The sequence below is a fragment of the Ascaphus truei genome, chromosome 4, assembly GCF_040206685.1.
Source record: "Ascaphus truei isolate aAscTru1 chromosome 4, aAscTru1.hap1, whole genome shotgun sequence".
Taxonomy (NCBI): Eukaryota; Metazoa; Chordata; class Amphibia; order Anura; family Ascaphidae; genus Ascaphus; species Ascaphus truei.
The window spans coordinates 354,799,591-354,812,896 of NC_134486.1; the positions used below are offsets into that span (position 1 = coordinate 354,799,591).

General features: G+C 40.0%; 1 protein-coding gene across 2 annotated transcripts in view; it reads left to right on the forward strand.

Annotated features, from left to right (window-relative positions):
• Positions 1-10,446, forward strand: part of TRAPPC12 (trafficking protein particle complex subunit 12) — a 125,860-nt gene extending 115,414 nt beyond the window's left edge. The window contains exons 9-11 of one of the 2 annotated variants that reach the window (XR_012801196.1): positions 1,278-1,387; positions 8,875-8,962; positions 10,096-10,144. Coding sequence is in view for 1 of the 2 variants with exons in the window: in XM_075598284.1 (XP_075454399.1) it covers positions 1,278-1,387; positions 8,875-8,962; positions 10,096-10,338 (441 nt within the window). In the remaining variant the exon portion in view is untranslated. Of the gene's footprint in view, positions 1-1,277; positions 1,388-8,874; positions 8,963-10,095 lie in introns of both variants that reach the window. The other variant, XM_075598284.1, reaches the window with a different exon arrangement.
• Positions 10,447-13,306: the final 2,860 nt, after the last annotated feature.

Sequence of the window (13,306 nt, forward strand, 5' to 3'; positions counted from 1 at the left end):
TCTAATGAGAAATTGTATACAGATTCAAGACATTCCTGTCTGATTCCAAACGGATGGGGGTTTTTATTTACCCCAAATCACAGCATAGTATTTTAAACAGGAAGACATTGTTCAATTATTTTTAGTATGTACAGGCATACCCCGGTTTAAGTACACTCGCGAGTAAGTACATCTCGCTCAATAGGCAAACGGCAGCTCACGCATGCGCCAGTCAGCACGTCCTGAACAGCAATACTGGCCCCCTACCTGTACCGAAGGTGTGCGCAAGCGGGGAGACTATAGAGCCTGTTACAAATGCCTTATTTCCATCAGTTATGCACGTATATGACGTTTGCAGTACAGTACATGCATCGATAAGTGGGAAAAAGGTAGTGCTTCACTTTAAGTACATTTTCGCTTTACATACATGCTCCGGTCCCATTGCGTACGCTAATGTGGGGTATGCCTGTATCATAATTCTGGAATTTTGACAAAAAAAATGATTGTAGCTATTCTGATCCTATATGTTATGTAAAAAAAAAAAATTCAAAAAGGAGAACCAGGGCCCACATAACTCTAATTCCAGATATTGCTAACCAAGGGTGGCAATGAGTCACTTGTATGTTTTAGAATCCTCTATGCACAGCAGCAGAAATGTGGCACCTGCAGCCCACCCTCTCCCCTCAGAGAATATGACACAACCTGCTAATGAATGGATTACCTTGCCAGCTTTCTAAACAACCCTTGTTTAAAGTTAGTCAGGGGAAACCTGAAGTGCACTAGATATATCTATATCCCTACATATCTATTGGTAACCCGGTCTCTGCTTCGTCTAGCTCCATCCCAGACTTTTACTCCACCTTTCCCAGCCTTTAATGTAATAATTCACTTTATTTTCTTTCGTTACCATCATATTTGGCGCTTAATGAAGTTTGTCCATCTATTTTAACTATTAACTTCCTTGACAATTCACCCCCCCCCCTTTATTTATTTGTATTTATTTTCTGTTTTCTTGTTTTTGCTCTTTTATTGACACCTTTCCCCCCTTATTTTTCTTTCTGTACCGCTATTACTGTTAAAAGGTGTAAATAGTTGTACAATTAAAATAACGAGCTGTAAGTGCAACCATATAATTTGATCTGGGTTTCTACCAGGGGCCTACATTTCTACAATGGGACCAGGGAAATGCCCCCTTTATAACATCTACAGCTAAATTCAAACTTCATTTTCTCATTTAATTCACTTGATAAACAACATGTAAGTTATTAAACTTTTCTCCTTTTTTTTTTTTTTTCTAGATTGGAGACATAAAAACTGCAGAAACATATTTTCAAGATGCAGAGAAAGTGATCCAGAATTTGGTTACATGCAATGAACCCCAGAACAAAATGATGGTTTTGATGAACAGGTATGTACAATTATTTTATTTTTTATTTTTATTTTTTTCCCTATTTCAAGCATTGTGTTCTTGTATATCTCCCTACAAATGTAATTACCATTAAACACCATTTATTATCGTTTGTTTTTCACAGACCTGCCTTCTCTGAAGTCTATTTATCAGAACTAAATTCTCTGACATTGGTCATGAAAGGTTTGGCTTTTGGGCTAATATTTCCTGATTGAAAGTGACGTACACATTCATCTCACTTAAAGAGGTTGTACAAGTTCTGTATTTCCATGGGGCTAGAACTACACACTATATTAAAGCAGCAGAACAGGCTGCGTTGTTTTACTTTTTTTTTTTATTATTATAATTTTTATTACAGGATTGAAGCAGGGGGTCTCCGGAGTTGTACTGTGTACATTTCAGCTCTGGGGACCCCCGGCTTCCAGAGATACTTTACCTTCGGAGCAGTGCCGCTATCCCTGTGCAATTTAAATGTCCTTGTCATGCTGGCCGAAGGGAAGCTGCAACGGATGACGTCACGGCGTGCTATTTACCCGCGTAACACGGGACATTTAAAGCCGCCATTATGTTAGGCACACCGCTCCCTGCCTTTGGGATAGCGGCACCGGTACGAGGTAAGTATCTCTGGAAGCAAGGGGTCCCCGGAGCTGAAATTAACACAGTTCAGCTCCAGAGACCCCCTGCTTCAATCCTGGCATTAAAAAAAATTATAGTCCCATGGAAATACAGAACTTCTACAACTTATTTAAGTTAGATAAATGTGTACATAACTTTCAATCAGAAAAAAATTGCCAAGGCCAAGACTTCCCCATATAAATAATTATATTCATGTATAAATGAAAAAAATTGCAAGAAAATAAATTAAAGAAAAACTGAATACTTTCTAGCCAAGATACAAAAGACTATAACAGCGGTCATTGGTTTTATTTTCTTCTTTACCACTATAGTAATGTCCACCTCCACAGTTCTGGTTTGCAGCATATTTATTTTGTTTTTTAAATTAACCTTGTCCTGGTTCAGGGACATTATCTGCCTTGGTGGACGTCTCTGCAGCTTGTGCTTTGAATTATTAGTTAGTGCTGAAAACCTTTTCCTGTGTTGGCCCTTTTCATATCTATGGTGGCTCTTGTACTTTCTTTGGCATGGTTGTCTTCCTTATCTTCGCATCACCATTTTTCTCTATCGCTATCCGGCATCTCATTTAGTCTTGTGATTTGATCTGTAATAACCAGGGCTGCACTGCAATCCTTATTACAAGGATTTTACGATGGAAGGCAGTAATAATTTTTCATGCGACACCTACAATTCTCCAAGAGTTTCCAGTTCGGAGTATTTTGGATAATATTTTTAGGTTTAATAAGTACGTTTCACGTGAATTGCTCGTTTCATACAAACAGGAAATGTGGAATCAGGTGTCCATGTAAGTATCTGTTGTTCTGCTGTCAAACGTGCTCCAGACTAGTTAGAGATGCAGGCAAAAAAATATCTTCAGCAAGTTCCCTCTTGGAAAGTAGCCATGTCCAACTGTGTGATTATCATAGCAGTTCCTTGTGTTTGCCACCTGTGCATGAACAAGGCTCTGATCTTTTTCTCAAACCCGCACAACTTGTTATGTGGGTCCCCAGCTATAAACTTGGTGTTTCTGCAGCCACCTCCTCATATCCTGTTTGTGATGCCAAATAATTGTAATGTCACTCTTCCATAGTTCACATCAGCAGCCTCCCCAAGTAAAAAGTTCGACACTTCTACTAATAAGAAGAGACAGGAACAAGATTTTGCACGACTATTAGGCAGTTTAACCATTTTATTAAGGATTCCTAGCTTTCTTTAATCATATACATGTCTGTCTGTGCCCTATTTCCTGTTCTCTTTTTGTGTTTTATTTTTTTACATTCCAGTCTGTTCCCCATACTCCTTATACATATATATGTTGCCTTTTATTTTCATCTTTTAAGAGAAAAGGTTAAATCGCCTCTTTTTGCCTTTTTCTAACGTGGGGTCGTTGGAACGCGTACAATTTGCGCCTTAAAACATTGCATCTCCTGAGCAATGACAGTGGTTCAATGTAACAGAATGGCAGTGTGATGTGATGTTACTGTTTTTTTGCTACAAATCTGCTACTTGAACCAAATATAATTAGCTATTTTTATTTTGATTGCACTCAGTGGCAATCTTCAGCGTGTTAGATTTGAGTCCTTAATATTTGGCTGAGTTTTTCCCACTTCTCTGCCTGCTCTTAGTGCTCTCAGCTGGCCATCTAAAGACTAATATTATCGTTTCTTTGTAAAGCACCAACATATTCCGCAGAATATGATAAAGCATTGCCACTTTGGGGATGGCCTCTTCAACACTAAATGGGGCCAACCTTAAATGTAGGAATGTTATGACCAGAAATACATTCTATCTCTACCCTACCTGATTTTGTTTGTTTTTTGGGGGGAGGGGTTGTAACGACATCCCTCTCTGGCACCAAAGAGTGCAGATCCCACAATCGTAAATTACCTAGTCTACCACTTTTAGACAAAAGACTGTGGTAAGAGACACAGCACAATACAGAACTTCTGATAACACCAATCTGTATAAAAACCACCATCAGGTGCCACACTGCTTCCATATATACCATCATATATGTCTGGATGCGGCTTTATTGAGCCACTATATAGTGCATATAATATATATATATATACAGTGGTTGACAAATCACCAAAAAATCTACTCGCCACACAAAAAAATCTACTCGCCACCTAGTACCAAACGTGTGCTGCTTGAGCCAATATTTACTCGCCCGGGGGTTAAATCCACTCGCCTGGGGCGAGCAAATGTATAGGTTTATCGAACACTGTATATATATATATATATATATATATATATATATATATAGTGCACACAATAATATAAATAAAAATATCACAGTATACTTATCATAAGTCCGGGTGCTCGCAGCTGGACGGGGAACACCAACCAGTCCCAAAATAGTATAAAAAAAGGAATCTGCAGAATTTTGCGTGTAGAAAAACATGAATTTAATCAGAAAAGGCCATCAGGCAGTCAGACAAACTCCAGAGCGACGTACGTTTCAGACCCCTAGGTCTTTTCTCAAGCTCTGTGCAGATGTATAAGTGGAGGTCACTATACAATAATAAAATGGTCCTGTATTATTGAATAGAGACCTGTAACAGAGCCGCAATGCACCTACTTATTACCCAGCAAATATAATCCAATAACGAGTCATGGAAATGAATTGTGCATCTCAATTATAATAAACATTACTGATCCAGGGTCGGTGTTCTACATTGCATAGAGAAAACAGGCAATTTAGAATATCCATAAGTAAATTCACTTCACCCATCTATAAAACTAGATGTGGAGCAGTGGTGTAGCTATGTGTGTCGGCGCGTTGCCATGTGACTTTGCGTCGCTATGGCAACACAGCTTCCTATGGTGTTGTGACGTTAATGGACTAGGGCTCTCTCCCCCGGCAATCAGTTTCATTGCTGTGGGGACGAGCGCTGGGCCTCGGGAACCGCTTGGGGAGTTGATCACAAGTCGGGAGGGTCCCGACTCCCTTGCTGGGGCCCGCTGGGCTTGCCCGGGCATCCCTGGCGGTAGTTACGTCACTGATGTGTACATTCTCTGACTGTGGAAATAAAATGGCCGATGTCAATTATTGTTGGCAAACCAATAATAAGAGATGTTGCTAATAATAGCATTCATTACTTTTTTTCTACACGTTCTACTTTCCCCTGACCATATTATAACAGCTTTTTAAAAGCACATTGTGACAGAATAACATTTACTTGGAATAGCATCACAGTTGATTAAAGCAAAAGAAAAAAAGTTGAGAGAACAGTGAAGCTACAGGTGCATGTCTAGGTAGGGGTCTTCCTGGTGGACTGACTTGATATTAAAGCTTCATTTTTAAAAGGTAACACTAGATGCAACAAACGCCCCAAAACACTGGACAAATTATACATTTGTATGGTGTTACTTACATATCAAGTGTGAAGAAATAGCGGAGCACAGCAGCAGGAGACAAATGAAAAAATGGTGGCTATGATGGCAAAAATAAAATTTTAAATTTTTTTATTGTACCAGTGCACACATAACACAATGCAGGTGGGCACCACTCTGACGCGTTTCGCGCAAGTGCGTTTTATCAAAGTCTTTATTTGCACTGCCCAATCTCTGAGCTTCATTTATATCATTGTGACAGTTAATACAATTCATTGGAGCCAGTATTATCCTTTTCCACGCAGATTCAATATTGCATTATTCATATATCGATATTACTCCATCTGAGATCCAGATGCACTGTTACCTGGGACATTGTTTCATGTGCTTATTTACTTACATCCAGGGGGAGCATATAATGGGTTGAGAAAACAAAACAAGATACACAAATATAAGTGCAGACGTAATGCAATCAGTGAATAAATGTGGCAGTGTCTTGGCTCATATAGCTGTACTACTCACAGGACTAAAGTGTATATATAAGCAGTTGGCAAATAGGGTTGCCACCCTTGATGGTGTAAAGGCACCGGACCCCTTATCGATACTCCGTCAGCATAAACCGCATGTATAAAGAGAGAGAAAACTACATAGTGCGATCAATAATATAAACTTTATAAAAAATGAATGGGTAAAAAATGCGCACTTACAATGTGCTAATATAATAAAAGCATTGGTCACAAATTGTGAGTAGGAGTTGTCCCGAGCAGCTCACCGCCTGCCTGGGTCATCAGGCTGAATGCCACGGCACTGTATCCACGATCGGAGCCTCCCTCTGTGCGCCCGTCTGATCCTCTGACGTCACGGCTGCAGGTTAGGTTCAGCTACGGGTCGCCTCCAAGACCAAAATAGGTCTGCTGGTTTATTTTGGTCTTGGAGGCGACCCGTAGCTGAACCTAACCTGCAGCCGTGACGTCAGAGGATCAGACGGGCGCACAGAGGGAGGCTCCGATCGTGGATACAGTGCCGTGGCATTCAGCCTGATGACCCAGGGAGGCGGTGAGCTGCTCGGGACAACTCCTACTCACAATTTGTGACCAATGCTTTTATTATATTAGCACATTGTAAGTGCGCATTTTTTACCCATTCATTTTTTATAAAGTTTATATTATTGATCGCACTATGTAGTTTTCTCTCTCTTTATACATGCGGTTTATGCTGACGGAGTATCGATAAGGGGTCCGGTGCCTTTATACCATCAAGGGTGGCAACCCTATTTGCCAACTGCTTATATATACACTTTAGTCCTGTGAGTAGTACAGCTATATGAGCCAAGACACTGCCACATTTATTCACTGATTGCATTACGTCTGCACTTATATTTGTGTATCTTGTTTTGTTTTCTCAACCCATTATATGCTCCCCCTGGATGTTCTGAGATACTTCTAAACTTTGGAACCCGTGAAACAGGTCCCACCAGTGAGGTTTGAGCTGTGGGTTTTTTGGTCATCACTTATAATTATTTTATCATTTACACCATTATTATTATTTATTCACTTCATTTATAGCTGTTCGCGCCTTTTTGTTCACCTATTTACACAAGTACTTATTTACTTACATACCAGTTTTATTACTGTTCATGGCGAAAACATATAGAAACAATAAAAGGCAATTCTTAATTTGTCATAATTTAACGCTAAAATCATTTGTATATTTAAAGAGGCAATCATTTTTTTTAATACAATTGAAGTAGGGGGCCCCGGAACTGAAATTAAGGGGGTTCAGCTCCGACGACCCCTTGCGTCCTCTATATAAAAAAAATGGCGGAAAAACTGTTTGGACTTCTCCTTTAAATTGAAAATTCACAATGCTTCCCTGTGCAATAATAGGGCAACAACCTTGTAAATTACATTGAGTACCTGTTAGAATAATTCTTCTATTTTTAGTTCATAAGATTCCAATACTTCAGACAATCGTTGTTCAGCAGACAAAGTTATGGTTTATTCTTCTAGCATTACTTACAGATGGAAGTTCAATCAATGATGATAACGTGCTCTTTCTCTCAGATGGTAAATGTAGAACAAAGAGAGAGAAAAAACTTTTGTCCCCCACATGCTACTTAGATGTTTCTTGCAGAGAGAGAGCTGAACCCAGATGCAACTGTATTTATTGATCACCAACTCTGCCCCATTCTCCTCATGGTTTTCCTAACAAAGAACTTTACCCACTTCAGACTGGGCCTGAAATTCTCTCTCTAAACCAACCTCCAACATCTGTTATGCATTAAACTTCAACTGCTGTTCATCTGTTTTGGCTACATTTGAATTCTAAACCTTAAAACATATTCTCATTCAATTGTCTTGATATTTCTCATTCATACATTTGAATATAATAAACAGATTTGTAACAGTACCCATTCTCTTCCAATGCTAAATCAATGTAGTTTTGTTGGATTAGAGTCTAGAGATTTCATCTGATGCATTGTGATCTGTATCGAGACATTAACGCATGAAACACATCATACAAAGATTGTATGACCTTTATGGTGGCGATTCTAAAATGATCCCAGAGTAACTGTAACTTTTGTAGCATTTGTTAGGAAAACTGAAAGCAGCCATTTTAATCAAAAGTAGATTTTATCATTTTTTACCCTATGAAACTGCTGGTCCAGTTTTCAAAACCCTGTTTTGGCATCTTCATCATGTCCCTTTTAACTCCTCCCAACCTATCTTGCACTCAAACAGAATTGGTATTGCTATTAAAAATCCTTTGTCCCTAATTAATTTAGAATAGGGTAATAATGCAATTATTTTAGTTGGATAAAAACAAGAGGCACGTAATATAGTATTTCCTGTGACTTTCTATAGCGACACTTAGTATATGGGAAGTTGCCCCTTTCTCAGATTTATCGTGACCACGTCCTCCTCCTAGTTGGAAGGGGATATCCTTTCCAGGAATCCTCCTTCCTTTAGTTATTGAGTCCTCCAAAGCCTACAGGAAATCGGGGCTCGAAAAATGTCACCTACGTCCACTGAAAGCATCACTTGTTCACCGCAGCACTGTAAAGACTACAGATCCAGAAGAACTGCATTGGTGTCAGAGTTGTCGCTCGCTGCGACCCACAATATGACTTTCAGCCCGACTTCAGAAAGCATTGCAATGATTGACAGCTCTGCCACCAATGCGGTCTTTCAACATGGTCACTACTCATTTTTCACCCATCCTGGACTAGTGGATTTTTCGAGCATTGCAGAAAACTTTATACAAGATGACGCCTAAATATCTCTCATATTCTCTGATTTCCTATCATTTTTTTGAGGGAGAGAAGTGCTGTCACGGAAGACAACTGGATAAAGAAATAACTGATGGCAAATGTTAGTGCCTTAACAGTATATATTTTTGCCATTCTCATCTCTAAAACATGCCAGCAAGCCAAGAAAGCCAAGTCTGTTTGGGTGCAAGATGTAGTAAAGATATCCATGGACATATATTTTTCAGCCTTATGATTTGTGTCAAAGTTACTTTTATTCTTTTTCCAGGGCTTTTGTTCACCTCGGCCAAAATAACTTTTCAGAAGCTCACAGGTTCTTCACCGAGGTTCTAACGTTGGACCCTACAAACGCTGTGGTAAGTTTACCAAAAATGTGCACAAAAGCTACTTAACCTGATGTACAGGCATTGCCAATAATACCCAATAGTTGGGAATCAGGCCATTGGCAATACAGTATGACTGTCATCCGTTATGTAATGAGGGTAGAAGGTGGTCTGATGTGAACATACCCACAAGGGCAGTGGTTAGGTCACAGTTGGTAAATTAATTTGTGGTATAAGTATAGTGAGCCGTCCAAAGTACCACGCTATCTTGTGTGTAATAATGTCTTGAAAGGCACACTGTCTGCTACTGTTTGTTTAGAAGCACTTTCATACAATGCCACATTAAATAAAGAATAAGCAGGTCGTCCATATTATAGAGGCTTTTCTTACTTTGCATCTATCATGAACTTTCATTCTAGATGTAAGAGGTGACCTTTCATGAACATACATTTGGTCACACGTCTGATCTTGTAGTTTCTTGTATTAAAAAACAGTTTCTCATAAATATACATAACATGTAATGGAAAATAATACCATTTAACAAGTGGCCCGCAGGATCTTACCCTACGGCACCAAACCTCCTCTCTTCCCAGTCCCTCCCTCCCTTCCAACTTCTGGACTGCCGCAAGCTCATACGCTGGTGGAGCTACAAACGGGGTAGGGCTACAGGCCAATTGGAGAGTGTCAGGGAAAGGAAGAGAGATGAGATGGGGGAGGGGTTATATGGAGTTGTTAAATGGGGCAATTGGAGGAGTTATAGGGAGCAATAGGGTATGTGCGGCCCTTTTAGGGGCTGAAGTGCCGCACGTTGCCCACCACTGCTTTACAAGCTAACTGATGTTACAAGAGCTAGCCATTGAAATGTATTTTCTACACAACTTCTTTTTTTAAATGAAAGACTGTTCTATGGGCTAACAGTACCACCCTCAATATGCTTCATAGCCTCTTGTATTGAACCCATTATGAACTTTAATGTTCAGGCAATGGTGGGTAGGGAAAAAAAAGAAAAGGTTTGGAGTTCTTCACAATCAATAATACTCTTGGGACCCTCCAGTTTTATATGCATTTGTGTGTAACGATCTGCAACAGTAGGCAAATTGATAAAAAGGCATTGATTTTGGTTTTTCTTATTGTAGTATCTGATTCCTGAAACTGTTATTTTCTAGGCTAATAACAATGCTGCAGTTTGCCTGCTTTATTTGGGCAAATTAAAGGAATCCCTCAGGCACCTGGAAGGATTGGTTCAGCAGGATCCCAAACACTATCTCCACGAGAGTGTTCTTTTCAATTTGACAACTATGTATGAGCTGGAGTCATCCCGGAGTATGCAGAAGAAACACGCTCTGCTGGAGGCGGTAGCTGTCAAAGAAGGTGACAGCTTTAACACTCAGTGTCTGAAGCTGGTATAATTATTTCGCCGCTACATTTTCTTGCAGTGCGGAAGGCTGGAATAATCTGTATATATTTCCACTTGTATGTAAATGCTATTCTGATGTTAAATAAAATATCTAAATGAATATTTAAATAAAGAGTGTGATATTTTTCTTTGCTCAGTGAATATCTTTCTAATGTTCGAAGGCTGCGGTCTTCTGTTTGTTATGAGATCATTTGCTAAGCGTTTTGGTTTCACATATGGCTGATGACATTTGCCATTTGCAATATGAACTTGGGGGTAACCGCACCTGATATTCACAGATGTATAGATCCTTTCCACTCAAACAACTACAGTACAAGCCAAACATCGTCTTGCAGCCAGTTGTAGCGTAGTGTTCTGACTGCAGCAGTTTTCTGTAAAGCACACCCTCCTTTCCTCTTAAATACACATTTTATATTGAGGTATAATTTTTATATATACAGGCAGTCCTCGGTTATCCGACACAATGCGTTACTCAAAATGGCGTTGTAAAGCGAAACACGTTTTCCCATAGGAACACTGTTTAAATGAAAGGTTCCGTTCCTGAAGGCATTTTTAACACTAAAATACACCAAATATTTTATGCAGGCAATAAGATATGCAGCACACACATAAATTATATAGTGTATATACTGTATTATATATATAATATAACATAATAAATAATATATTATATAGTATAATATATAATTATATAGTATAATATTATATATATACGCTCTTACGACGCTTTGCAACGTTGTTTATGTGAATGTGTATATATATATATACACACATACACAACGTTGCAAAGCGTCGTAAGAGCGTTGGATAAGCCATTTTGGTGTTGTAAAAATGAATATAGGTATGCATTTCATAGCGTTGGATAAGCCATTCGTTGTAAAGCGAGGACTGCCTGTATATCTTTCATGATTTCTGTAAGGAGTATTTACTTAAATGTTATGCTGTTTTATTCTAGTGATGTGTGTGGGCTTTTGACCATTTAAACAAAAATGTCACTCCCTGCAAGGACTGTCATTAAATGTTTTATTTTTTTTATTTCTAGAAAATTATGGGGAGTTTCTGCTAATTTACGGTTCTCCTCTTTGGAATAAATTAGAGGATTGTCAATAGTTCCTTGTGTTTCAAGGTGGCTTTTATATATGTATATGTTATGGTGGGTGACAAAAAACCATCCACCATATAGAAAATAAAAATATCGCCTGTGAGCACATTCACGTCTTAGGTCTGCAACCCTGCTTTTCACCATTATCACAATTATCACCTAGCATACAGTGCTTCCACTGCAGCAAGGGTTTATGGGAAATGACATGGTTCCATGTAAGAATGGCTTTGAGGCAAAAGGTGACACACTGCTCATTTGCATGTAATTTCCCAGAATCCCTTGCTGCAGTGGAAGCACTGTATCCTAGGTGATAATGGTGAAAAGCAGGGTTGCAGACCTGTTTGAGACATGTGAATGTGCTCACAAGCGATATTTTTATATGCTATGCGGTGGAGGTTTTTTGTCACTTTTTATTACCCACCATAACTTATCTGTGTAGTGAAAACCTACCCAGCTTCAAATTGCAAAGCCAGTACAACCAAACTCACACTGATGAGACCCAAAAGCTCAAAACAGCCGTCTGTGAGTAGGTTTACTGGCTAGGCATCTTAACCCAGGCTGTGCTGAAAGCTGTGTAATGCAGTGAGCATACGCTTATAAGGGTTCCACGTAAAAATGGATTTGCGGTAAAAAGTGACACTACGCTCATTTGCATGTAATTTCCCAGAATCCTTTGCTGCAGTGGAAGCACTGTATGCTAAGTGATAATGGTGTAAAGCAGAATTGCAGACCTGTCTCATGTGAATGTGCTGACAAGCGATATACACACTAAAATATATAGAAATAAATATATCAGGGAGTGGTCTAGATCAGCGGTGCGCAAACTGGGGGGCGCAAGATTATGTAGGGGGGCGCGGGCTGCTTGCAGGGAAACCTGGGGGCGGGCAGAGCTGTGCACGGGCGGCCAGAAGCTCCGTGCTGCTGCTTCTATGGCCTCGTTCAGGGTGCCGGCTTTGGGAGGTGGCGGGAGCGCGTACGCGAGAGCGCGCGTCACTTTTCTGGGCGACGTCCGATCATCCCCTGCCGACAGTCTCGTTCAGAAGCGTTCAGTAGGCGGGTCTTTCTCCTGCCATCACATCCGACGTGACGTCACATGCTCATCCTCCCGCTCACCGTGAAAAAAAAATGGCGCTGTCCAGGGAACAAGCATTTTGTTTTTTTGCTTGCATGGAAAGTAACCTAATAAAAGCTGCTGTTTTATGTATGAAACGCATGAACAGGCACCCCATAAATAGAACCCGAGTTGAAGATGGGGAATTTGCAACATTGTACAGTAAATTGCGCCTGCATAAGCAGACATTTTTTGAATATATGCGCATGTCCCCTTCAACCTTTGATTATATATTGGACAAAATAAAAGATCAAATACACCCTGTGCAGACCAATTTTGATGAGCCGATACGCGCAGAAGAAAGGCTGATGCTAACTTTAAGGTTTGTAGCATTTCAGTTTGTTTTTTAAATGTAAGTATATGTATTGTATTGTATGTCTTTATATAGCGCCATTAATGTACATAGGGCTTCACAGTAGTAATACATGGGGTAATCAAATAAATAACAGATCATGGGAATAAGTGCTTTAGACATAAAAGTAACATTAAGGAAGAGGAGTCCCTGCCCCAAGGAGTTTACAGTCTAATTGGTATGTAATGTTATAACTATGTTTTTATTAATATTATAATATATTGTGTAGCCAGGTCCCCCTCGCGTGTAGTCAGGTTCCCCCCCCCTCGCGCACTCACCCCCTCCTTCCCAGTTGCGAGCGCGCGTGTGGATCGGGCTGGAGCGGAAGCATAGTGATCCCTGGTAGCTAGGGACGCGAGCGGCGAGCAGGCCGGTTGCCGGGGACGCGATCAGGC